The sequence below is a fragment of the Mixophyes fleayi genome, chromosome 1 (assembly GCF_038048845.1).
Source record: "Mixophyes fleayi isolate aMixFle1 chromosome 1, aMixFle1.hap1, whole genome shotgun sequence".
In the NCBI taxonomy this organism is placed as follows: Eukaryota; Metazoa; Chordata; class Amphibia; order Anura; family Limnodynastidae; genus Mixophyes; species Mixophyes fleayi.
Window position 1 is genome coordinate 387,919,718 of NC_134402.1, and position 27,450 is coordinate 387,947,167.

Consider the following 27,450-nt stretch of genomic DNA (forward strand, 5'->3'; position numbering starts at 1 on the left):
CTCCCCTGCATATTGTAGAGCATTTTTCATTTAACACGTTTTTTTATTGGCAAAATGATCTATAGGTTATGGGTGCTGGATAGAATAAACTTTTAACGCTTCTGTCCAATGTTTCCTGGTTTTGAATTTGGTGCTGGACCTGGTCCTTCTCTTTCTATGATATAAATGATAATTGTCATTGTTTCCTGCGGGTTTGTTCCCCTTGAACCCATATATAACTTTCTTTGAAATGATTTAAAATCACAAAATGTAGCAACTTGCAGTTCTGCAGTGTACACACGTGGGCCATTTATAAGGTGACACTTAAAACAAAAATGTATTATAGTTTTACATCTGCCTACGAAGTGGGATTGTGAACACTTGCATGCTACCTATGTCCTGTGTATCCAAATGTACAAAGTCATGTCTGAGAAGTGTCTACATGTGTTTCAATGAAGTGGTTAGCACTTCTGCCTCAAGGCACTGGGGTCATGAGTTTGATTCCCGACCATGGCTTTATCTGTGTGGAGTTTGTATGTTCTCCCTGTGTGTGCGTGGGTTTCCTCTGGGTGCTACGGTTTTCTCCCACACTCCAAAAACATATTGGTAGGTTAGCTGACTGCTATCAAATTGACCTTAGTCTCTCTCTCTCTACCTGTGTGTGTGTGTTAGGGAATTTAGACTGTAAGCCCCAATGGGGAAGGGGCTGATGTGAATGCGTCCTCTGTACAACGCTGTGGAATTGGTGGCGCTATATAAATAGATCAAAAACAACACTTCACCTTTTAGTACACAAACCCCTATGAGTACAAGCACATTGATACATCAAAAATAAAAAAGGGGAAAAAACGGCGCTGATGGTAATAACTTATAGTCCAATGATATTCAAAATGTACATCATATTCTTCAGGAAGAAAATGTCCATCCACAATAAAATGAGGGGATCCTCTTTTCAGTCAATCCATTCAGTATGCATAAAGAGGAGAGAAAAAATAGACATAGTACAGCCTGTATAATTAAACTTTTAGTAGCTATGTCCCTTGAAGTACCCGTGTGTTTAATAATAGAAAAAACACCACGTGATAGAGCAATCTTCTTAGCCCCTTAAGGGCATATACTCACTAGACCACAATGGATATCAAGCGTATAGAATAGCATATAGGTTCCACAGGGGGACCTCAACTCAGCTTTCCAAGGTTCCTCTCCGTTAAAACCACCTCAGATATCCAGCGCATTGAACAACATATGATTTTCACCAGGAGGTCTCAATTTAACCTTGCGGAATCCCTCTCCATTCAGATAATCATAGGAGGAAGAAAGAGGAACTCCATAGTGTAAAACTACATAACACTTTATTCCACATACATCAATATGAACACGAAGATCCTGTATAAAAACTTATTTTACATCCGTCACAGCAGCAAAAGGGAATAGATGGACTCTTACCCTTAAGTTGAAATAATTGAGCGTGATATTGAATTATCCTTGCCGAAGACGTCCCGGGTAGTACTCCGGCGGTTCACCGCGATTCCCGGTGAATCGCTGCGTTTTGGACCTAATTCTGCGGGATGCGGGAGTCTCCCGGACATTACGGGACAGTTGTCAAGTATGCAACATACTGCTGTTTACAGTAACAACTCTCACTGCTATAAACAATCGGTAAGAGGATGAGGAGCAAAAGCAGGTGCAGTGGTGTCCCCAGCAGATATCTTCATTTTGGTGCTGCATTTGGCTGTTGGAAATTACTCCATTATCTCAATTATTATCTTGTACTTGTTATAGGTAAACTCTTGCTAATTTCAATATTTTTATTGTTAAACTGCAATGGAGAAATTCACCTCAAGATAACCACAGTGGACAGCAACAGGCAGCTAATCGCTAGGCTGCCTGTTGCTGTATGGGGTCCCTTAGTGCTGTGCGATATGGGTAGCACAGTGGCATAGTGGTTAGCACTTGTGCTTCGCAGCACTGGGGTCATGAGTTCGATTCCCGACCATGGCCTTATCTGTGTGGAGTTTGTATGTTCTCCCTGTGTTTGCGTGGGTTTCCTCTGGGTGCTCCAGTTTCCTCCCACACTCCAAAAACATACTGGTAGGTTAATTGGCTGCTATCAAAAATTGACCCTAGTCTCTACCTCTCTGTCTGTATGTATATGTCTATGTGTGTGTGTCTATATTAGGGAATTTAGACTGTAAGCTCCAATGGGGCAGGGACTGATGTGAATGAGTTCTCTGTACATCGCTGCAGAATTAGTGGCGCTATATAAATAAATGATGATGATGATGATGATAGACAAGAAGCCTCTCTTTTCCAGTCTGCCTGATCTGCGGAGCAACGCCAGCCAGAGAAACTAAAGGTAAGTGAGCGGGGGAGGGGGGTGCCTATACTAAATTATTGGGAGGTATAGTGGGAGGGTGACTAGGGAGAGTGGGAGGGAGTGGTGCCTGTCTGTACATGCTAAATTATAGGAAGGGGGACTGCCTATGCTAAACTATAGGGAGGGAGGGGGGTTCTGCCTTTACTAAACCATAGGAAGGGGGACTGCCTATCCTAAACTATGGTGGAGGCTGCCTATACTAAACTATTGGGAGGGAGGGGGAGCTGCCTATACTAGACTATAGGTAAGGAGGGGGCTGCCTATACTAAACTATAGGGAGAGAGGGAGGCGGGGCTGCCTATAATAAACTACAATGTGAGAGGGAGAAAGGGGGGCCTGCCTATACTAGCCTGACTATGATAAAGTATAGGGAGGAGAGGGCTGCCTATGCTAAACTATAGGGAGGGGGGCTGCCTATACTAAACTACAGGGGGGACTGCCTATGCTAAACTATAAGGAGGGGGGCTGCACAGAGAAAACTATATGGAAGGGGGATGAACAGAGAAAACTATAGGGAAGGGGGTTGCACAGAGAAAACTATAGGGAGGGGAGCTGCACAGAGAAAACTTAAGGGAGGGGGGCTGCACAGAGAAAACTATAGGGAGGGGGGCTACAAAGTGTGAGGGAATGGGGGGCTGTTAAACTATAGGGAGGGAGGGAGGGGGCTGCCTATACTAAATTATAGGGAGGGAGGAGGGTCTGCCTACACTAAACCATAGAGAGGGTGGGAGGGAGGGGGGAACTGCTTATGCTAAACTATAGAGAGAGAGAGCGAGGGGGGCCTTTAATTTAATGCTGGGGTGGTTTGGGTCTAAAATGGAATGTGGGGCTGAGTTTGGGGAGGAGGGCTATTTGTTAAATGTGAATATTAAATATTTTATGCCAGGGATGGTCATGGGAAATGGTTACAGTAAACGTAAACGCTATTAATTTATTGCTGGGGCTGTTTAGAGGGAGGGTATTAGGTTTATTTTTTAAATGGGAGTACTATTAATTTAATGTTGGTGATGGTTAGAGTAAAATAGATCTATTTATCAAAATTGAGTACTCTTACTTCAATGTTGGGGCTGGAGAGAGGCCTAATTATTAATTGTGGGTGCTGTTGATTTAATGCCTTGGATGGTTGAAGTTTTCTAAATTTTATGTACCCATTTTTTTTTCCAATAAGGCCTCCAAGGATCAAGAAAAGCAGCAACTGATATAAAGAAACAAGCAGCCACAGGTGGTAAAAGTGACAAGACAGGTAGGAGAGAGCAGGACAGTCTGCCAACTGAATCTAGTGGGGCAGTACAGACTTTAGGTGACTGTCTTGCTTAGTCAGGATTTGGTCTGATTACAAGAATAGTTGGGAGGCAAATCCTACCTAACAGTAGTGCAGCAAGTTTTGCCTATTTGTCTAAAATTTGTCTAAAATGATAACCCCCTGTCTTAAGTGCCCCAAGCCCCCCAACACCCACTTTGGTTTCTCCAGTTTACCTTCATGCCCCAGTCGTACATTGATGACATTCACAACATTTCGTTTAATAGTAGTGACACACTCATGCTTTCTATGCTCAGTGTATATCAGCCAAATGAATGCAATGCTTATTAGCTCCTCAAGCTTGCACATTGCTGGCAATGTAATTTGGGGGTTTCTTTTGCACTGCTTTGACTCTATGGACACTGCAAGCATTCATATAGCATATCAGCAGTACTGTGATTGGAACCTGGCCTTTACATTGCATCTACATGTTTAAGGTGCAATAAGAGCACATTTTTGCAATCCAGCTGGTCCATGTAGCTCTAGTTTTTAAGTTACGGGGACAGAACAATCTGTAGTCAATCGGATCATCAGAATGGTCACAGCAGCACAGATGATTTCAGTACATGAGTGAGGCCACATGTATGATTATGTTACTGTGCATCCTGTGACAGGGGGAATGTAATGATTCTAGAAAGACAAAGTCAAGACACAGACTGAGAGAAAGATAGCGGGAGCATAAGGTTCACCGAACAGCACAGAGTAGTGGTGAGAAGTTTGTGTCAAACTGATGAGGGAAGATTGTGGTTCTGAATGCACCTCTCTGTGAAACTAAATTTATACATCAAACTTACATATATAGTAACATAGTTGATGAGGTCGAAAAAAGACACCAGTCCATCAAGTTCAACTTATTTTGGATCTCCTGCGATCCCTCACTTATATTTGAAATTGATCTAGATTAAGCAACCGCCAGTCGGTTTCAATAGTGAAAAATCCCTCCAGACCCAATATTGCAGTCCTATTTTCTCCCTATATCCACTACTATCCTTCATTTTAATTAATGTTTGTATCCCTGGATAAGCTTTGCTAAAACTCTTCCTTAAATATATCTATTGAATCTGCCATCACAAGCTTCCCTGGCAGTGAATTCCATATCTTGACTGCCCTTACTGTAGAGAACCCCTTCCTTTGCTGGTTGTGAAACTTCCTCTCCTCTAACCTTCGGGGTGACTGCGTGTCTTGTGTATAGTCCTTGGGGTAAAAAGTTCCCATGGAAGCTCTCTGTATTGACCCTTAATGTATTTGTACATAGTAATCATATCTCCTTTTAGACGCCTCTTTTCTAAAGTAAACATGTCTTATCTGACTAACCTTTTCTCATAACTTAATGACTCCATACCCTTTATCAATTTTGTCTCCCTTCTTTGAACCCTTTCTAGTTCTAAAATATCTTTTTTATAGCGTGGTGCCCAGAGCTGTACTCCATATTCCAGATGAGGTCTTACCAACGATTTATACAGTGACAAAATTATATTGTCTTCCCTTGCATCTATGCCCCTTTTATGCATGCCAATACTTTGTTTGCCCTTGACATTGAGCACTATTGCTAAGTCTACTGTCTACGGGCACTCCCAATCCTTTTCTATTATAGATTCCCCTAAATTAATCCCATTTAATTTATAAATTGCCTGCTTGTTTTTGATCCCTAAATGCATAACCTTACATTTATCTATTAAACCTCATATTCCATTTGGCTGCCCAATCCTTCAGTTTATTTAAGTCCCTCTGTAAAGAAGCTACATCTTGCTCTGATTATATTACCTTACAAAGTTTAGTGTCATCTGCAAAAATGGAAACTTTACTCTCTAAACCATCACTAAGGTCATTAATAAATATATTAAAAAGGAGTGTCCCCAGCACGGAACCTTGAGGTACTCCACTTAAATCTTTTGACCAATTAGAAGATGTTCCATTTATCACAACTCTCTGTTCCCTATTCTCTCACCAGTTTCCGATCCAAGTACAAATGTTGTTTCCCAGACCCAATTTCCTTATTTTGTAAACCAACCTCTTGTGTGGCACTGTATCTAAGAAGACCACATCTACTGTGCTGCCCTGGTCTAAGTTCCCACTAACTTCCTTGTAGTAACTAATTTGATTAGTTTGACATAATCTTATTGCGCACCAAGTAATCCTGAATACTATCCCTTAATATACCTTCCAGTAGTTTCCCCACTATAGATGTCAGGCTTACAAGTCTATAATTCCCTGATTGTGATCTTGTCCCCTTTTTAAATAACGGCACCACATCTGCTATTCGCCAATCCCTTGGTACTGAGCTTGACGAGATTGAATTTATGAAAAATAGCAATGTAGCTATTTCTGAGTTTAGCTCCATAAGAACCTTTGGGTGTATGCCATCTGGACCTGGAGCTTTATTTATCTTAATATTCTTCAGTCACCTTTGGACTTCTTCCTTTGTCAGCCAAGTATTAATTAATTGTACGGTTTCATTTCCGTTTTTATGTATTATTCCTACCATTTATTCCTCTCTAGCAAATACTGAAGAAAAGAAAGTATTTAATTACTCTGCTTTTTCCTTAGTATCATTTATCAATTCACCCATCTCACTTCTTAGGGGTCCTATATTATCTTTTTTTAATCCTTTTGCCATTTATATACTTTAAAATCTTTTTGGGGTTTGTCTTACTTTCTATTGCAACTTGTTTTTAATTTTCTAATTTAGCCAATCTAATTTCCTTTTTGCATGTTTTATTACATTCCTTGTACCTACGGGAGGACTCCTCAGACCCTTCAGACTTAAACAATTTAAATGCACCCTTCTTCCTTTGCATTTCTTACCTTTAATTTTTTATTTAGCCACATTGGTTACATTTTATTTCCCATAGGAATGAACTTTTAAGTGTATGTTTCCAACAACATTTTAAAGACAGCCCAACTTTTCTTCCGTATTTTTTCCTTCAAAAATCTTATCCTAGTCTTTGCACTTTATAGACTCCTTTAGCATATTAAAATTTGCCTTTCTAAAGTTTAAAGTCCTAATTGATCCCTTATACTGTTGCTTCTGGAAACTAATTTCAAGTGAGACCATATTATGGTCACTGTTTCCCAATTGTTCCCTTACTTTAATATTTGATATTACGTCTACATTATTTGATATTACTAGGTCCAGTATAGTCCGGTTCCCAGTTGGTTTCTCTACTAATTGGGACATGTAATGTTCTTTTAGCGTGCTCAGAAACCTGTTTCCCCTAGCTGTACCGCAGGTCTCAGTACTCCAATCAATATCCAGATAATTAAAATCCCGCATAATTAAAAATTGACCTAGTTGTATAACCTTTTCAATTTGCTGTAGAAGTTGGGCTTTCTCAATCATACTAATATCTGGCTGTTTATAGCATATCCCTATCAGCAACTTCTCTGAACTATTTCCTTCACTGAATATTTCCACCCACAATGCCTCTATAACTTTCTGAATATTTGGTTTTAACTCTGGCTTAATATAAAGTCATACTCCTCCTCCCCTTTTATCTACCCTATCCCTCCTTAAGAGAGTATAGCTTTCCAAGTTGACTGCCCAGTCATGTGTATCATCCCACCAGGTCTCCGTAATACCTATAATATCATACTGCTCATTCATTGCTACTAGTTCTAACTCCCCCATATTACCTGTCAGGCTTCTTGCATTTGCAAGCATACACTTAAGTCTATTATTATTATTAATTTTTATTTATAGGGCGCCACAAAGTATCCGTAGCGCCGTACAAGGACAAACAATGGCACAGTACAAGGTGAAACAGCACAGTACAAGTAACAGTAAGCACTATAACTCTGGGGGCTCAGGCACAGCATGAAAGAGAGGGAGGGAGGGGAAAAGTGAGTATAGGCAGGTAACTATGGCCCAAGAGGGTGGGCACAGATGACAGGTTGAGAGTCACTGAGGGGAGCGGAGAGAAGCGAAAGGATACAGAGGGCAGAGGGACTGAGAGGAGGTGAGCTGAGTAGCTGGAGAGCGCAGTTAAAAGTGATGGAAACAGAAGGTAGGAGAGCCCTGCTCAAAGGAGCGAACAATCTAAAGGGAGGGGAAGACAGACAGACACATGGATGAGACGGAGAGACGGGAGAAATGGAGACAGAGTCGAGGAAGGGGGAGAAGGGAAGAAGGGATGAGAACGAGAGGTAGCTGACCGGTGGGAGTTTAGGCATGAGACTGGAAGGCTTTAAGGAAAAGGTGGGTTTTTAATGTTCATTTGAAAGAGGACAGATTAGGGGAAGTTCTGATGGAGCGGGGGAGCTTGTTCCAATGGAGGGGAGCGGCGCGGGAGAAGTCTTGGATACGTGCGTGAGAGGAGGTAATCAGAGGGGAAGAGAGGCGATGATCATTGGACGATCGCAGTGAGCGGGAGGGAGTGTGAATAGAGATAAGGTTAGAGATGTAGGGAGCAGTGTTGCCTCCCTTAAGTATTTCTTTTTGCTTTAAAAAAAGGCCTCTCCTTATCGGCTATGCTTCCCTTTCCCCCCCTCCACCCCTTTGACTCTTGTTAAATTCCTCCTTAATACTCTCAATGTCTATCCCATAAATACTTGCTTGCCCATCCCCCCGAAGCCTAGTTTAAAATCTCCTCCAACCTTCTAACCATCCTCTCTCCTAGCACAGCAGCCCCCTCCTCAATCAGGTACAATCCATCTCAACAATAAGGATGGCAACTGACTGAGAAATCAGCCCAGTGCTCCAAGAAACCAAAACCCTCCTTCTTACACCAATCTTTTAACCACACATTAACCTCCCTAATCTCCCGCTACTACCCTGAACTAGCGCATGGCACATGTATTATTTCAGAAAATACTACATTGGATGTCCTTGCCTTAAGTTTGCAACCTATATCTCTGATATTATTCTTTAGGACACCCCATCCTCCTCTACCTCAGTCATTGGTGTCCACATGCACCAAAACCGCCGAGTCATTCCCAGCCCTTCCCAACAATCTGTCCACCCGATCTGCAAGATGCCGAGCCCGAGCACCCGGGAGACAACACACTGTTCGGCATGCAATGTCCCGGTAATAGATTGCCCTATCTACCTTCCTAATAATTGAATCCCCTACCACCACAATCTGCCTGGGTCCCTGAGTAACTTTGGTCCCCTCTATGCTGGAGAGACCGTTCCCTTGGTTGATAGAAAAAACAGTCTCACCCAACTCTACCAATTCTGAATTGCCTTCCACAGTATCTTCATCTAATCTGGCAAATCTGCTGGGATTGCTTAGTTCAGAACTGGCCTGCCTCATCCTCCCTCTGATACCCCTATTAACTGTTACCCAGCTGCCTACCTGTGCATCCTCCTCTGTCTCTGCTCCACCATGCTCAGCCAACACATCAACGGTGAGCTGTAAACTCTGCTCCAGGTTGGCAGTCTGTCTCAATGTTGCAATGGTCTGCTTTAGATCAGTTACCTGGGCTTCCAAAGAGACCAATTGCTCACATTTCTCACAGAGGTATAAACCTTGGAACAATTGCTCCAAGTGTGCATACATGTGACAAGATATGGATTGAGTGGGGTCACCAAGCCTGCTACCACTCATCTTATTATGACTAACTTAACTTATCATAGCCTACAGTGAACTCGAAAGTACTAACATTTGCTAGCTACTTACCAAATTAAACCTCTCCCTGAATTCAACTTAATGGATCTAACTCCACAATTTAAAAAAAAAACACTTGAAATCAAAATGCAGTGGAAATCACAAGCTCAATGAAATCACTTACCACCACCTGTTAAATAGAGCTTCCACTTATCAGCTGTATCAACTAATGCAAATAAACCACACCCACTAGCTCTAACAGAAAACCTGTTAAGCTTATTATTATTATTATTATTATTATTATTATTATTATTATTATTATTATTATTATTATATTTAAGACAGAATAAATCAAGTGATCAAGTCGAACTTTCAAATTGCTGTCATTATTCAATTTACTGTAAACTTGATCTAATAATTCTGAAGTGTAGAATAGACCTGGTTTTGTACGTTGGTGGGTATCCTGTTGATATCATAATTGCATTATAAGCAATGAGCTATAGTACACATTAAGAAAATACTGAGAGTAAATGTATTAATAGTTGTAATATACTTAGGGGTATATGTAGAGAGATGTTGCCTATAGCAACCTATCAGATTCTAGTTATCATTTATTTAGTACATTCTACAAAATGACAGCTAGAATATGATTGGTTGCTATAGGCAACATCTCCACTTTTTCAGACCTGCAGTTTAGTAAATATACCCCTTAGTCACTGAGTTAGCTTAAAATGCCACACTCCGGTAGACAATGTCATACTGTCAATATTACCTCAGTACTAAAAGTAAATAATATTTTCTTGAAACAAATAGGGAGTACTAATTTCAGATCTTAGTTTGTTTCCCTTCTTGGTCGCCAAAGACCAAAATATAATTGGTGAAGTCATACATAATTCCAGTCCAAAGTGATGTGCTACGGCATATGGCAATAAATTAAATTATCTATACAACAGGTTATACAGGGCCATTTTATTCCTGTGTCATGACTTCTGATATTGTGGCTGAGATCTAATTGTATTAACATTCTAGTTTCATGGACATGCTATCAGCAGAAAAACAACAGCAGGTACAGGTGATAGACAACGCAACACTCTTAACAGCAGCCTCTGGCTGGCTCACACATGACAAGGCTGGCACACTGGACTGGGCACAGTGCTTGCACACTGATATGGGCATAGTGCTGGCACACTCAATGGGGCTCAATCATGGCACAGTCAATAAGACAGTGACCTGGTATTCATTACAGGGACCATGCTAATATAGTCAGTAGTAACAGAGATGGCATAAAGTGTGGGGGCACAAGTGAGTTAAATGTGTGGGGGATACTGTTGCAGCGAATGGCAAATGGGGCACGCACATGTTGTCATCTTGACATGGGTGCCAAAACATCTCCCCACCCCACTGAATGTGATTTTAATTGAAAGACTATAAAGCTAGTCATTAGTATAAGACAAAAAAACAGTAAATAAAGGTGAATGGATAAAAAAGCACATTTTAGGTATGCATTACAAGTATGTCTAAATTTAATTAATATAATATAAAGAGATTATTTTATTTTTTTTTAACAAAAAAAAACAACCCGATCTAAAAATAAACATACATATAAACTACATATGCAGCTCCTATTTTGACATATTTCATTATAGTAACAAAAATTCTCACTATTGCCAGAATGTTAGGATACTTTTTTTTAGTGCAATTAACTAATTAATGGTGCTGCATTTGAATCTCATTAAACAACATGTTCACGTGTGGGTTGAGCGGATAAGTATCTCACATTGGACAGTGCTGACAAAAGTATGAATATCAGAGTGGCCTGTAAGGTGATGAAACGAAAGCAGAACAGTCCGGCCTATCTGGCAGCAGACAACTCAATACATATTATGCGACACCCTAATGATATCCATATATCACATTTTAAGATCTACAGCTGTCATTAAAATATGTCATAGTCTTTATACGGTTCTTATGCCATTTCAAATGTAACCTTTTCCATTTACAAATGAATGCAAGCCCTTTTTTACAGTCAACTGTACTATTTTTATCAAGCAAATAAATACAGACCATATAAATGTGCCATATGCTAACGATGTGTAAGCTTTGAATTTTCCTGGCATTGTGGCTTTAAACTACTGATGCCAAAATTGAAAGGCTGACATGCACTGCAGAGTGTGATCTTGCTGCAGATGCATACTGTATAAGTAGGAGAGAAAAAAAAATCATAACTGGAAATAGCAAATTAATATGGATATTAGAACATGACTATCACCTAAGGTAAGCCCTGTGACAAACATAAAGCAGGCATTTCAAATATTAGGTTATTAATATATCCCCTATGTGTAGTATGAAGGACACTGCAGTAACATTAAATGGATGGGTTTGTACAGGAAGGCTCACACAGGCCAGTGATAAGGTATTACAAAAAAATGCCAAACTAAGGTTGTCTACTTCATTATAAACAGCAAACACTGCAGAATGAGAATACTAATGCAAACTGAGCAAAAGTAGAAATGTAGGACGGGGGGTAAAGGCAATGCAGCATAATATGAGACAGATCACCAGGAAGCAAACAGCAACATACTGTATATCACATTTATGCCTTAAAACAAATCTACTTGCATACTTTTAACGCAGTCTTACCGTGGACATGAATAATTCTGTCTTGCTGCAATGTGGAGGTACTAGCATGATGATCAGCCCAACAGAAAGAAATTAGCACCAGGAAAAGTATCCTCTTCATCTTAGGATACCAAATGGATCTTCCTCACTGAAAATGCATAAGATAGAAAGAGGATTGAGAAAAGTAGAAAACCTTCAACGTCTCTGCTGCTCCTGCTTCTTAACTTGTTACAGCAATATCATCAGTGGGAAAACGCTTGACAACATTGCTTGCCCTGTTCTGCACTACAGAAGTTACTGCAACTGACACACAATGAGGTAAATGTTGCAACAAGAATCTAGTAGTCCTATAGCATCAATATGTAGTACTACATTATACTTATGTTTTAAAATCCAATGGTAATGTTTTTAATAAAGTGATTAACAATGAAACTATAAAATGCTACTTCATTCTGCATAACAGAGTGGCAATATTGATGTTTGTGCTAGATCAATACTATATAGCTGTTTATATTCACCACATACATTTCACTGCAATGGCACTTACCATGTTAACCTAATATAAATGACAGTGTTTAAAATCATGTAATTTTACAGCACGATAGTACAGTACGCTACCACTGCAGTCGCACAGATTGATTCTCCACTAATTGTTACCTGGAATGCTGACACACTTATTTAATGTGCAAGGCCAGCCACCACTATCAGCTGAGTTATGTGCTGCACAGAGAATCCCAGCATCCAAGTATTAAAATTAGAAGATGAGCGTAAGACATAGACAAAGTGGTAAAAATGGAACTTATAGGTTGTCTTAAAGTGACTTTGAAATTATATAATTATATAAAAATGAGTCTTCTATATACAGTACATTGAATAATATTTAAGTAAGAAATTGGGCACATTTTAAATCATTTTATATCCTAAAAATTGTGTTAAAATAATTAAATACTAAATAATTTTGACCAGACAGCATTTAAATAATTTATTTTTCCGTCATTGTTTCTGGACAAAGAAAAATGACTATTAGAATACACATGACCTAATTTAGACTTTATCAGGTTATGCAGTTAAAGTCATCTGTTTTGCCATTGGTTGGTGCTTAAAGGTTACATGTTATACATTGAACCAGTTTCAGTTTGGGAGAAATATATATGTATGAAAAGTGCTGACGTGAAAAAAATATGGATTATATGCTATGTTCTACGAACATGATTACAAATGTCCACCACGTAATAATTCATACAGTATAATACCCAATTAATAGCAAAAGTTTTCCTATACACCTTCATTACCTCTCGTATTGGTATTTGTATGCTCTTTATTTATACTGACCTATACAACAAATGTTGCAGAGTGCTGATCTGTATAGTCCAAACCTGCATGAACAGGCATCACAGTTCTCCTGCCTCTTCAATACACTATAATTTGCTATAATTTATACCATATTCAAATTAACTGTAGCATTATAATTTACTATAGACATTAGTGGTGTGTGGTCTCTGTACACCACTTGATTAGTGCTTGATAGCCAGATAGGCAAGGATGATCATTTAAAATATTAATCATAGGAGGCACTAATGTATGTGGACTTTCTGAAATTATCAGAAACAAAACTGAAGGTGAAACAAGCTACATGCTAGGAGAAAAATTGAAAACCTTAAATAAATTTGAGTCGAATGTGATGGTATGCCATGCATTGTGGTGATATTTTCCTTTGCATAAGTCATGCGCCATGGAGTCCAACATTCTAAACTGCAAGACATGCATTGTGGAATCCAACCTTCTAAACGGCAAGATATCTATTGTGGAATCCAACCTTCTAAATTGTAAGACATGCATTGTGGAATCCAACCTTCTAAAGTGTAAGACATGCATTGTGGAATCCAACCTTCTAAATTGTAAGACATGCATTGTGGAATCCAACCTTCTAAATTGTAAGACATGCATTGCGGAATCCAACCTTTTAAATTGTAAGACATGCTTTGTGGAGCCCCAGCTTCTAAACTGCAAAACATGTGTTGTGGAGTCCCACCTTATAAATTGCAATCATTATGCACATCAGAGTCAAGAGGTGAAGAAGAAAGGCACATATTTTCAGGGCTAGCGCTACCATTAGGCAAACATCACCTAGGGTATATGATTAGGGGGCACCTGAAACACTGAGTGACATGATGGCATTATTGTTTTTAATGTATCCATATGTTGTATATGTACCCATATGTCGTATTGCTGTGTGGGAAGACATCAAGTTTTTTAAAAATGTTAATTATTTTAACTTGATTAAAAGGGATGATGAACAAAAAGAACATTTTGTTACTCTCTGCCCCTGGTCAGAGAATGTATAGCACTTATGGAAGATATCTATCTATAGTTGTCATGTTGTGGACCACAACAGTTTTCCATTTGGAGTATTTGCAGATTTTTAGGCTACTCTACAGCTGAGTAAAACAACCAAGAAAATAAGTTACAGTTAATAATAAGTTGATAAGTTATTGGCACTATTAAAATTGAGGATGACCTGTGAAGTCTCTTTCAACAAATGACTATAGGGACATGTGTGGGCATCAAAATAAACTGAATATTGTTGAACCCAAACTCTGATTGCTGAGATGATTTACCCAGAGTGTATGGCAGCCTTGTAATGTAAGATATGTAGATTCTGGTTAAAATGTATCCATCCCACTGTGGCCAAATCTGTATAGGTCTGGTCAATCAATAATCACATCATAGCATGTGTGCGGAGAGCTTTCTCCCATGTGGCGATCTGAGCAGTTAATCTCAGGTGGAAAACAGGCAGAGATGATGTTCTAGTCTTCTGGCCCAACCTGCTTCCTCTCCCTTTCACACACCAAAAACCTGCGCAACCTCCTGCAATCACTGTATTAGGAGCATAGACAATATGAATGGAGTATACAGGTCTCTCCTGCCTATACTCCATACTTACTTATATTATCAGTCACTGTGCTTCAAATACAATGATTGCAGGAGGATGCACAGCTGGTTAATGTGCTGCCCTGAGCTTAGGTTAAGGTTAGTGAAAGGTTAGGGCAGGGGTAGGCAACCTGCGGATCTCCAGGTGTTATAAAACTACAAGTCCCAGCATGCTTTGCCAGTTGATAACCAGCAGATAGGTGGCAAGGCATGCTGGGATTTGTAGTTTCACAACACCTGGAGAGCCGCAGGTTGCCTACCCCTGCCCTAACCTTTCACTAACCTTAACCTAACCCTTAAGTAGTGTCAAATCAAAGTAGTCCCAAACTAAAATCTTATACTATACCTAGCTCTTAAATCATCTAACACAAACCATGTGACTTCTTTCTAACCCCAAACAATAACGCTCCTAACCCTAATTTAACCTGTCCCTAATCTTAACTCTAAACTAACCCATGTTTCTAATTTACCACAAACCCTATTTGTAACCTAGTGCTATACAACTTATACAACTGTAGCACCTTTAATAAGTCCTGAGCACTTTCCTGCCTTCCAGTATTTCCCAATGCCTCAAGTCCTCACACTTTGCAGTAATTGACTGCAGGAAAAAGCTCAGGGGTTAGGGGATAGATTAGGATTAATCGTTGGCTGTGGTTAGAACTAGTTCACGGTTCGGCGGAGCAGTTAGGTCTGGAACACAACTGAAGTGGAGGGCACAAATGGAGAACTATGATAGATGGAGCACAGGGATCAGAGCCATAAATCTGCTGCCACTGGACTTTTTTCATTATATGACTTAATTTTGGTAGTAACCAGTGCCTCTGTATTTTCATTATGTACCAGCCAAGCTCATTTAAAGTAAAGATTGTACAGAGAAACGTGGACAGTATATGTGGTTATATAAGTTTGATAATATTTATTCATCTTTCTACCTAAACCAAAATTGTTGATGGAAGTCATGCATTTAGTTACCTTAGGTTATGTAAATAAATTACATAATGTTATATTATTGATATATTTTGTGGATCTGAAAACACTAATAAATGAGAGCCAGTAAGGTAAGCACATTGTATATCTATTATTTACCAAAAAATACATATGAAAACATATTGCTTATGGCTAGTTCCTGACCTTAAACTACACTAACAACTTAAAATAAACATGTGTATTATATAAAAATTGTTCAAAGCTATACATACACTTTTACTTTTCTATAATTGTACCATAGGTATATTTACTGTTATACACATGCAGACTTTGTGCTTTTCTTTGTTTAAAATAGTTTTGTTTCAAAACAAGGGCAAAATACAAATACAATAAAGTATACAATTCACATCAAAGTATTTACATATGTGCATTTTACCCTATGTATTGAATTTTTATTTTACACAGGAACAAGCTGCACTTTTTAACAATAATACAGAAAACTTTAAATATGATGCTTATGGGGATGGGAGGGTGGATGTGGAGGGGGGTTTGGGAAAGAGGGAAGGGGAGAGGGAAGATTTATAGATTTGTCCATTGGATCCATGGTGGTCAAATATAGCAAAATTCTATTGATTAAAGCTAAAGGTTTGAGAGACCTTATGGGGTACTGAGCCGTGAGTTGTACATATTGAATAAGAATCAGTATCCAGTATTATTTAGGTATGCAGTTATTTTTTCCATACAAGCCACATGCTATATTTTACTGAAGAGAAATGGTATGGAGACTTTTGGCTAGATTTAAAAAAAATCACTTTTGTGTGGCACTTTTAAAGCACCCATACTGACAGTGGTTTAGTCAAAACCGCCAGAAAAAAGACAGGTTTGCTTCTGATTGGCTAGATAGCTTAAACACCATGCTATTTGAGCTATCTTGCCGATTAGAATGTAAGAGGAATGCACCACTGACTTGTGAATTATGGGGGCAATCAATATTATTAAGGAGGCAAATTTAATTTTTCAGTATATTAAGCGGCAAAATTATAATTCATTATATTAAGGGGGTAATACTATTTGATTGTTAACATAGAGTTACATGTCTGCAATGTGAATGGTGCTCCCATCTTGAAATAATACATTTTGCTTTAAATAATAATTGCCCCCTTTAACAATTAAACAGTATTTACAAGGCCAAGTTTGAGGGGATGCGAACATGTCATCAAGTATCAGGTGATGGGGCCATGATGACACAATCGCATCATCAGGTCCCTCCAGGCTAGGCCTAATGAGGGTGTCACATTAGGGAGTCAGGGACAACTCCCCAAAAATTGTGAATCTTACGGACACTCCAGGGCAGTAGGCAAGGCCTGCAGGCCCGGCACTACCATTAGGCAGTGTTGTTAAGCAGGGAGGAAGGCGGTGTGCTACAGAGGGGGAACATTGTTAAGCAGGGGGGTGCTGCGGGGGCCACATTGTGATGTGGAGGGCCGCAATGTAACGCAGGGAGGGACAGTGTAATGCAGGGGTAGCTATGTGATATAGGGAGAGCAGTGTGATGAAGGGACATGTTAGGGCCGCCTATTTGGATTAGTTGTCACTTCCGTTTGGACCAATAAAGGAAAGAAGATGCCCATTGCTTTTAACCAGTATATAATACATAGAAAAGGACTCAAAGCATCACAAAACATTGTCTGTTATTTGCTTATTGTGTCAATTTTGTTTCTCCGAAATTTAACACCTGGATACCTCCCCTCTAGAAATCCTTGGTTGCCTCCGGGCAGCAGTGGAGTCTGGACATTGTTCTGCGTGACACATCACTGCATCTGGACCGCTGGTGGAGGTAAGGCTCATCTTTTTTTAACATTTTTTACAAAAGTGAAGCTTGTGAGGGTCTGGGAGGTGGGTATTTGGTGTGTGTTGGGGAGGGGGGGGGGTCGGTAGTTTGAAACTTTGCCTATGGCGCCGAGTCACCTTGCACTGGCCCTTCTTCTTGCTGTTAAATGTGAACATCTTGAAATGTATCCTTTTAAAAAAAATGTGGCACTTCAGTATTATTTGCCATTTTGTGCTGAATAGTGTTCTATTTTTGACATATTTCCTATTATTATTTTTCTAATGAGATTTAGGGTTGCTGCATTATTTATGACAGTGCTATATTGTTTATAGGTTCTTTATGTTTGTCTGTGTTTTGTTTACATTCGATGTTGCTGATGATGCTTTGATAGTATTTGGTAGTGATGAGTTGTTGATTCAAGAAGATTAATTACATGTTTGTGACATTGGCTCCCAGCATTGATCACTATGCTTTCCTCTATGCTATGTTTACATACTTTATTTATGACATGTTGAATCCATATTAGTTGCCATGGAGAGTTGCTACAACTGGATATATTACATGAATCCTAGGAGACTTTCAAACTTATGAACTGCTTCTGTGTAATTCTGTTTAAAGTTTTGTCTGTGAACATTACTCTAATATGGTTTAATACAAGTATTCCAAATGAGTTCTAATTACAGTTGCAAGAGCGGGAGAACCCACTTTAATTAATAACTGTAATGGCAATCATGGGAGTTTACCGTTTTGCAAGATTACGGCTCCCTATTTGTGCTTTGGTGATGTAGTGACCACAGCCGAAGAGCATGGAAAACATGATTTTGTAGATCACAGAATGCAGCACCATCATGATGATGTTAATGCGCAGTCTAAGGGGCTTATTTATGAAGCCCTAAACCATGCGGAAATAGAACATACCAGCAGTGATATTAACGTCACTTCAAAGGGCGGCAGTTACATTGATGCTCATAAGGAGACAATGCGAGGACCCGGCGGGTGTGTAATGTTTTGAAGGAAGGGTTGGACAGTAGACAGCCGCCGGGTCCTCGCATTGTCCACTTAATAGCATGAATGTAACTGTCGCTTTTTGAAGTGACGTAAATCTCACTGCCGGTATGTTCGCTTCTCAGAATTCTTGTGAATTACTTTTAGATCAAATCTGTATTAACTTCATATCGGAATTAGACCATTCGGAATTTTCCTGTCGCTATAAGTGTTGTCCGTAGTCTTCATTAAAAAAAGAAAACGCCGGGACAACCTCCCATTGGATGCACTTTTCCAACATGACTTCATTAGTAAATTGCCCCGAAAAGTCATCAGTCATCGTTGCGACAGATCATAGTTAGCGGGCCAATAATACGAAAAATTATTAATAAGCCCCTAAGTTCAAAAAAATGTGTGTGTTATTTTCAAATTTGCAGTACCCAACTCGCCTATTCAAAAATGGGTAATGCAGTCAGATAGTAAAGTTATAATAGTTAATCTGGTGCAAATTAATTTTTAATTTGTTTATCCTCTGGTACTATGAAATGTTTGGTGTATTTTAATAGTTTATTCAACTTTTCTAGCACAAAACTTTATTTTGAATTAAATAAAGTAAATTGTAAATTTTAAATCACAAATATTATTTCAGTTAGAAAATACAATAGACTGAGCACTCAAATACCCCTGCTTTCAATACTCACTAGCATAGAATGTGGCAGACAGCCAGGTCCACTGATAGCTTTTATTGTTTTTTGTTGTTTTACTTTATTGTAACAATGCTACATCTTTCTGCCCAGAATCCGGAAACTGATTTCAATGGCGTTTTGAAAAACAGTGCCTGTTAAAAGCTTTCTTTGTGCTCGCTTTTAAAAGAGCATTTGAACCATGCTATCAAAGAGTTCCTGCTGCATAGAGTACTATGCACTTAATGAGCGCTCCCTATAAATGCCTTTATATTGTACTTTGTACTGTAAATTGTAAGACTATGTGTTAAATAAGATGCACAATCTTAGTTACACCATTGATATTAATTACCCAATCACTAGAAGAGACATAAACAAGGCAGCAAGATGGAGGAGGTCACGTAGGTGTTGAGGTGACACAAAAAAATGCAATCCCTTTGACACAAATGCTATTTTGTGATATCATGTGCCTATTGTTGCAGGAGTTCAGCACAGCCCCCGGAAATGCAGGCCCAGTCTACACTGAGTGGTAGCAGTGACGTGTAAAGTCTTTCCATCCTAAGCATCTCCAGCCAAGCTCACAAAGATCACACAAAGCATGAGATCAGATCAAAGACTGTAACAATGACTTTCTATGGGCGTGTTTCATGTTATACACAAGGAGAACAATTAGGGCCTCATGTAGAGTTGGATGCAATTTATGCTTGTAGCGGAAGCGCAATTTGCATTCCAATAAATTTACTTACAATTCCTCGCTCGGAGTAGTATGCAAATTGCGCAGTTATGGTTAAAGTCCTACATTACCAGTTTCTGATATGCTTAAAGTGTATCAGTCACATCAGCTCTCCAAGGACGATAAAGAAATAAATATTAAAAACAAAACAGTGTGGTACCTCAAAAAACACCTTAACCAGCCCTTGTGCTGCCAGCCTAGGCTGGTACTAGCAAACGCAGGTAGTACTACAAGCACCAGCATGCCCAGACACTTAATGGCAGCCTGGGCATGCTGGGACCTCAACTGTACAACAGTCAAAATGTTTTTCTTAAATCTACTTTTATACTATTACCCCACACTCACTGCACCAAGGGGGTGGGGGGAGAGCTCTACTGCTTTTCAGCATGGAGCTAGTTATACCTAGCGAGCGGGGAAGGAATCCAGCCCCATGCTGATTAGCCTAGGGTTGGTTTGGCATTATGGCAGGGGGATACCACGTTGTGTGTGTCCCTTCTATAGCGCTACCATCAATTTCTGGCAAAGCCTAGTGATGATACTAGTGCCAGTTTAGGCTGGCAGCATTAGGGTTATGATGTTAAGATGTTTGGGTAGGAGGGACACGCTGTTTTAACAATTTTTTCATTGATTCCATTATTTTTTAATATAGAAATGTCCGTGCTGATTGTCATCATCATCAGCATGGATCTTGAATCAGGGGGCAGCAGATGCAACAGATACATCCCTAGAGGTGTATCTGCGGCTACTTCCACTTCACCATAGCACATATGAGCGTTAATACACCATTACATTGCTAGGCTCATTACCCACTACCTCTCTCGCTCCACCTCTCTAAGCATGGAGAGGCGGAAATGAGGAATATATCTCAGTTTGGGAGCAGACAAAGACGTATCCTTGGCTACTGTGCATGTACAGTTTGAAAAAGAGCTTTTTACGCTTACGAGTCAAACTTGCATCTGACTCTACATAAGGCCCTTAGTGTGCATGTCAGTTCCCCCACTACCATGGTTGTCATAAATCATAAAATAAAAATAGCAACCTTCAATAAAATAAATGACATGATGCTTCTGACAAGCTATAAAACGTATCATAAAAACTATACTCCTGCTCACACTACTGTGCCTTGGCAAACCCACACTTTAAGTTCAGTCGATCATTCATCTCTAGTTGTCAATCACACAGATTTTGAATGTTTAACAAGGCAAATTAATGCAGATTAATAGCTGTATCTAATATTTTATAACTTGGCTTTTTCCGTGCTTAAGCTCATTGATTTTGTATTCATCACTTCTTTACTAGATTCATTCTCAGTCAGTGGCCCTTTTATCCCAGCTCAAAAAGACAGACTAAGAGCTTAAGTTACACCAGCAAATTTGTTTTATTTCCCAGAATTCCTGTTCAGATAGATGTGCATTATTAAAACAACACAGTACGGAAGCAAGGGTTGGAGAATACATTAAATCCATCATTCAAAGTCAAGAGACAAATCACAGTGTCTAGAAAGTAAAGAAGATTCACTTTCATCAAAGGTGCTACTGTGTTTATGGTCAGGCTGTCGATCTCCAGCCGTTTGGCTTTAAACACTGAAAGATAACTCCTCACCCCTAGATCACAGATAAACCGAGTTTGTTTTTGTAAGAGGCGTAATACAGAATATGAACAGCAAAACAGTAGTGACTCTCACTCCAAACAACAACACAACTGCTACAATCAGGCCTATTTAGCATTCTGCAACGATAAGGCTGATTATTTATAGCATCTTATCTCAGTAATGGAAAATGAATTATCAATGCAATTTATTAATAAAAAAAATTATCTGGGCAGCTGAGTGAGAGGTGTCAATGTACTGGTGGGCCAGTCTTGGTGGATATTAGCAGGCGTGACCCGGCTCTCCGCATCACGCATGCGCAGTAAAACTAGAAGCCCGGGCTTGAGTTTTCACTTCCATTAAGTGAAACAAGGATGTTTAAAAAAGTTTAAAAAACTAATTAAAAATATAGTTTAAAACTACTGCAGAATAAAAAAAATGTTTAATCAAATGATAAAACATTTTTTCATTTATTATCTTCTGCTATTGGCATCCTTAGATGTTGATAACAGAAGACGAACATTGACTTGTACCATTGTGATCCTTGTCAATAGGATTCTCCATGCAAAACCTGGCAAATCTTATTGCCGGAAGGGGTTACCTCTGGTACTATCAGTGCTATTGCCTTCGTTAAACCCTTGATAGATAGGATGAAGCCCTTGCTCCAGCGAAAATCCCACTTTACCTCTGAGGTAGGGGTTTTCTCTGTTTAATAAATAAAGCCTAATGTCTCACTTGCGTTTTATGACCACTCCTTGGTTAAACTGGAAACCTTTTCAGTGCAAAGCTTCCAAAATGTGTCCTTCTCTACTTGATGAGACAGATATGCACTAAAATTTGTAGGACTGACTAGTTCCAGTTCATGCAGTCACAATAGGTTTTAGTTTTACATGTTTTATTACGTTTTTAATAAGTAGATATAGTTTTACATACTATGTTTTCCGATAGACAAAAGAAAAAAAATTGGCAGCTTTGAGATAGAAGGCCCATTAACATTACAGTACTTTTAATAATAATGGTTATATTGTTAAAAAAGCAAAGGGACTAATTATGCAATTATTCCTATTGCTGTAACCTGGCCCCCGAAAACATGAGATCTTACTTAGCGGCTTCCAACTCAGTTATTAAGTAACCTGCTTGTTCCAATGAACAGTATTCAGGATTATGAATTTTCAGGTAATTTGACAGAAGAGCACTGTTGAATCAAGATGCAGAAGTGCATATTAAATCCTAATCTAGTGGACAACTCAGACTTCTGTATACAGAACTCCAATTGATATCTGTTGCTTTTACAGACCACTGCAGTAACCTGTTCTACAGATGATAATGTAAATTAATTTCTTACAATTCACATGTGTATCAAGAATACAAAAACTGTTACGTTTCCACGTTTTAAAGAAGTGACACTTCCGGTGATTATCTATTATAAAATAGGCTTGTAATATACCTTAACCATATCTTGCATTTAACATTTACAGATGAATGTACATAGTAAAAAAAGTCAATGGAAACAGAGATCAAATGTTGCCAATTATGAACTACCCAGGGGTGGAACTAGAAATTTTTTGGGGGTGGGGGCAAATTAGTGACCCTCCCATTTTTCCCTCCTAGCAGGGTCATATTGCCAGCAGTCGCACACTATGTATATGTATCTGTCGGCAGAAACCAACAGGCAGAGGACGCTGTCTGGTCACTCTGCTAGGGGTGGGGGTGGGGGGGAGTGATTGCCTAGATGGCCCAATCTGAATCCACCATTAGAACTACCTGATTTTGATGAAACATTTTTTTTTTATAAACAACAATCTTAGAGCAGGTGCACAATGTCACTGGCACACTCTAAATTACCATTACACCTTTAGCCATAGCCTCCTGTAATTAATGTGAGTAATATCTGCTTTGTGTGCAAAAAATGTATTTTCTGCAGATGTTCTTAACCTTAAATGAAATATGAGCACTCTGTTTGGCTAAGGCAAATGCTATGAGTATAATACATCTCAAAATCTATGAATAATAATGATAATAATAATAATAATAATGATAATAACAAATATCACAATGCACAATTATACAAAAAAAGTACAAAGTACAGCCTAGAATCCAGCATTAGTCAATGTTTACTCTCCAGTTTGGTTAGGATAATGAAGGAGGGAGTCTGGAATCTGAGCCCAACTGTGTTTTCTACAAACACTCCACTGCCCAGTTTTCTGTACAAAGTACAAATATGGAACAAATATTTAGAGACCTGATAAATCCTGAAACTGTTCAGGAGATGGGATCTGTGAAATATATTAAAAGCACTGAGCCATGAAAAAGTGTAACTGCAAAACTCACAAGGGCCTTTTTAGGAAAGAAAGAGAAGACTTTTCTCTGTCTAAAATGTTTTTGCCCGGTTTAGGGCTTCATCCTATCTAACAAAGGGTTGCGGTCGGATAAAACTGGTTTCTCCAGTGAAAGCTTTCTCATGCTTTCCTATGTAACAAGGACAGTGGAGGTACTGTTGCAGTCACCCTAGAGCTATCACCATCTCAAGATGGAGATAGCAGGGAATATTAAGAGAAAAAAATGCTTTATTTATGTATTACCACTGACCCAAGAGGGATGTACATGATCTTTAGATACCTCACCTGCCGACAGTTAACTGCATCTCCCATTGTACAGTTGGAAGGGGAAGAAGAAAATTTTATACTACCCTTTTGCGGTACTATGATATAGTAACAAGAGTGAAATGTAGGGAAAGATAGTTAGGGGATAGAGAATAAGTCTAAAGCTGAGGGAAATTGCACCAAACACCTTGACATTATTTACTATCTGTGTGTCAGGCGCCGCCTCCGCACTGTTCCTGGTGTGAGAGGTGGGGTTACCTCTTCTGCCGCCCGGCGCGTCCCGTTGCCTAGCACGTCTCGCCTAACTTTCAGGTTACTGCGTGCGCATGCGCAGTTACTGGTGCATCCTGTTGCTAGGAAACGGGATGCTTTAGTGCTTCCCCTCGGCGGTCAGCGTCCCTGACCACCGCAACTCTGCATCCAACTAGAGATCATCAGGAGGGATTTAAGGAAGTCTCCGGCACCACTAGGGTACGAGAGTATTTGATTTCACCCTGCTCCAGCATCAATCCTGTATTTGACTCCTATTATAGTTACTGACCCAGCTTCCTCTGACCTTCCCTTCGGATTCTCCCTTGGTACCTTGTCTCCTGTCCTGGTTCCTGATTTTGGCCTGTTCCTGACTATTCTTAGGATTCCCCTTCTGTACCTCGCTGACCCGCTGGTTCTGACTCGGTTTGATCGACTACGTTTCCTCTCTGTTCCTACACTGGTTGCCCTCTTGGAGAACCACAACCTGCGCACCCCTTGCAGCGAAGCCCAAACTCCCCTGCGGGGGTCCCTGGTGAAAACCAGGGGTGCGTTAGACTCCACGCCTCCTCGTACGGCTGCGCCAATACCAGCTAGTATCAGTGCGTGACACTGTGGAAACCTCTAACTGCCTGCTGAGAAACCAACTTGTACTAAAGTGACCGTATACTTCCTTAGAACATTACCCAACAAAGATCCTACAGTACTCAGACTAAGATGGAGGCACTGTGCAGCATACGGAAATGAGGTAAAATTTTTACCTAAAGACAGGACAAACAAATCTGTACAAACACCCAAGCATAACAAAGGGTGATATAGTTATTTAAATAAACCATTTTTATTCAGATTTAGGGAAAAATATTTATTTATGCTATATTTTTACAGATTCTTTTTCTACATTTTTTGTTTTCGCTTTTTACATACAGTTCCACTGCTCATGCGTGAAATGGCAAATCTGGGTCACACATTCGCAGACGGACCTAATACTCTATTTTTTGCCAGCCATTATCACCATGTTAAAAAATTGATTAACGCTGTGACAATTATTGCTGTTCCTTTCTCGCCAGAATTGTTTCTCCTCCCACTCCCAATTCCTGGTATTAACAATTATTATAATAAACTGATTTGTCATATCTCCAGCGCTGTAACATCTCAGTTGGGTGCTCTTAGGAACTCTCCTGATCCTCCCTCTCTCACTGCTATTATTAATAGAGTCTAGTATGTCTATAAATTGGAACGCTTCACGTGCTTTTTTAACTGCTCTAAAACATTTACTAAAATATAGCTTCCCTGGTTAAATTATTTTAACACTGATAACAAATTTTGAAATAACTTAAATCACATATTCTGCTAAATATTGATTATTTTACTTTCTCTTCCTTTGAAGAATTTGCTGCCCTCCCCTTCCCATCCTTCTTTGTTCTTCCTTTGTACAGTATATATGCATTGACACTGACAGTGTATTACTATTTATTAATTAAGTTTACTTAACACATCCCGCCATTCTTAATTGCGAAATGTAATCTATCATACAAGTTACAATTGTAAAAATATTTATTGTACCATACACAATATTTTAACAAAAAATATATATATTAAAGCCAGGGGAGTAGAATGATGCAAACAGAGGCAGCTGCATAGACATTAGATTTTGGGTGCAAAACAGATGCATAGAATAGCCCCTAAGGCTCCGGTGACGGGAGAAAGCAGGTAAATAAAATTTAGTGATTAAGTGGTAATGCAGATTGAAGATCCGCAAGTTAAATGTCAAACTATCTAGAATATGTGTCTAAGCCATAGAATACAAAGTACTCGGACCTGTCACCTGCTCCTTCTATGGGGCCACATTCACCCAACTACATGCACCCATTCCCAACCCAACCTGAGTCCTAGCATGTGTGATCAATAAGCACCTGCACTGGTTCATCTTTGTAATCCTGAGCACATACACTATTCCTAAAGTACACATAACACATATAGTACTTCTAGAATATACATTGGGCTTTATGTACTACTGTGCAGAAATTCCCATTGCAGAGTGGAACCATATGTAATATTGATTTATTACCTACAACACAGCTCTGCTCATAAAATGGAGAAGAGTTGACCTCTGCCTTCTCAAAGGTTGTGAAAGATATTGGTGCATGGAAGAGGGGAGAGAGAGAAGCACATTTCCACTATTTTCTCTGTTTTGATTTAGTACATAGATCCCACCCTCTCTAACACTTTGCAGGTTAGTGCTTGGAGAAGTAGTAGGGGTGAAACTACAAAACACATGCACTGTAATGAGTTTAAACATTCCCATGGCGCATTTGGCAACTCCCTCCAAACCTCCATGTTCAAAAATCCTCCACCACCTTTGAGGTCCCAGATGTCGGCTGTGTAGTAAATAATTTTTACATGTGGCATTATACTGCTCTAAAAAAAGTGCATTATAATGACCTAAAAGTCATATGTATGTTAGTATATAGAGCCCATGGTATATACATGTTTCCTACATTGCCCAGAGTACACACTGTACTCCTAGATATACATAGTACATACAGTACTTCTAGATTATATACAAAACATACAGTACTTATAGATCACACATATAATATACAGTGCTCCTAGACTGCATATAGTGTATTCATTACTACTAGATTTCACATAGTACGTACAGTTCTCCTAGATAGAGTCACAATTTGCCTCTGGCAGCAGTTCGATATCTCCTCCCTAGATACTGCTGTGCCTTCATCTGTTCCTGCCAGCAAGGAGTTAAACCTCCATCACATGTTCTAATCCTAATCACCTGTCTCTGGCCTTTAAGAGACTGCTTCTCCCAACATTCTGGGCCACTTCATCAACTGTCTTTGCTGCTGGTTTCTCTGTGTTACTCCTGCGATCTGATCCTAACTTGCTCCCTTGTATTTGACTCCTGCTTTTCCCAATGTTTTGTCCCTCCTCTTGTGACAAGACCCCAGTTTCTTTTGACCTTGCTCCTGCTTACTTAGTATTTGACTACTGCCAAGTGATCATCTCTCTGCAAGTTTACTGCATTTCCAAAATGCATATCTTTCTGCATGTACCCTGTATTTACTGCTCCAGTAACAAAACCTGG

At 39.4% G+C, this 27,450-nt stretch overlaps 1 protein-coding gene and 1 long non-coding RNA gene across 2 annotated transcripts in view; one reads left to right on the forward strand and one right to left on the reverse strand.

Annotated features, from left to right (window-relative positions):
• Window positions 1-27,450, reverse strand: part of HAPLN1 (hyaluronan and proteoglycan link protein 1) — an 81,268-nt gene that overhangs the window by 25,814 nt on the left and 28,004 nt on the right. The window contains exon 2 of the mRNA XM_075193203.1: window positions 11,843-11,969. Coding sequence (XP_075049304.1) covers window positions 11,843-11,942 — 100 coding nt within the window. The 5' untranslated portion in view covers window positions 11,943-11,969. The remainder of the gene's footprint in view (window positions 1-11,842; window positions 11,970-27,450) is intronic.
• The window catches only part of LOC142109142 (uncharacterized), a 50,802-nt gene continuing 35,146 nt past the window's right edge, over window positions 11,795-27,450 (forward strand). Inside the window, exons 1-2 of the long non-coding RNA XR_012680289.1 lie at window positions 11,795-12,139; window positions 17,434-17,516. This is a non-coding gene — a long non-coding RNA (uncharacterized LOC142109142). The remainder of the gene's footprint in view (window positions 12,140-17,433; window positions 17,517-27,450) is intronic.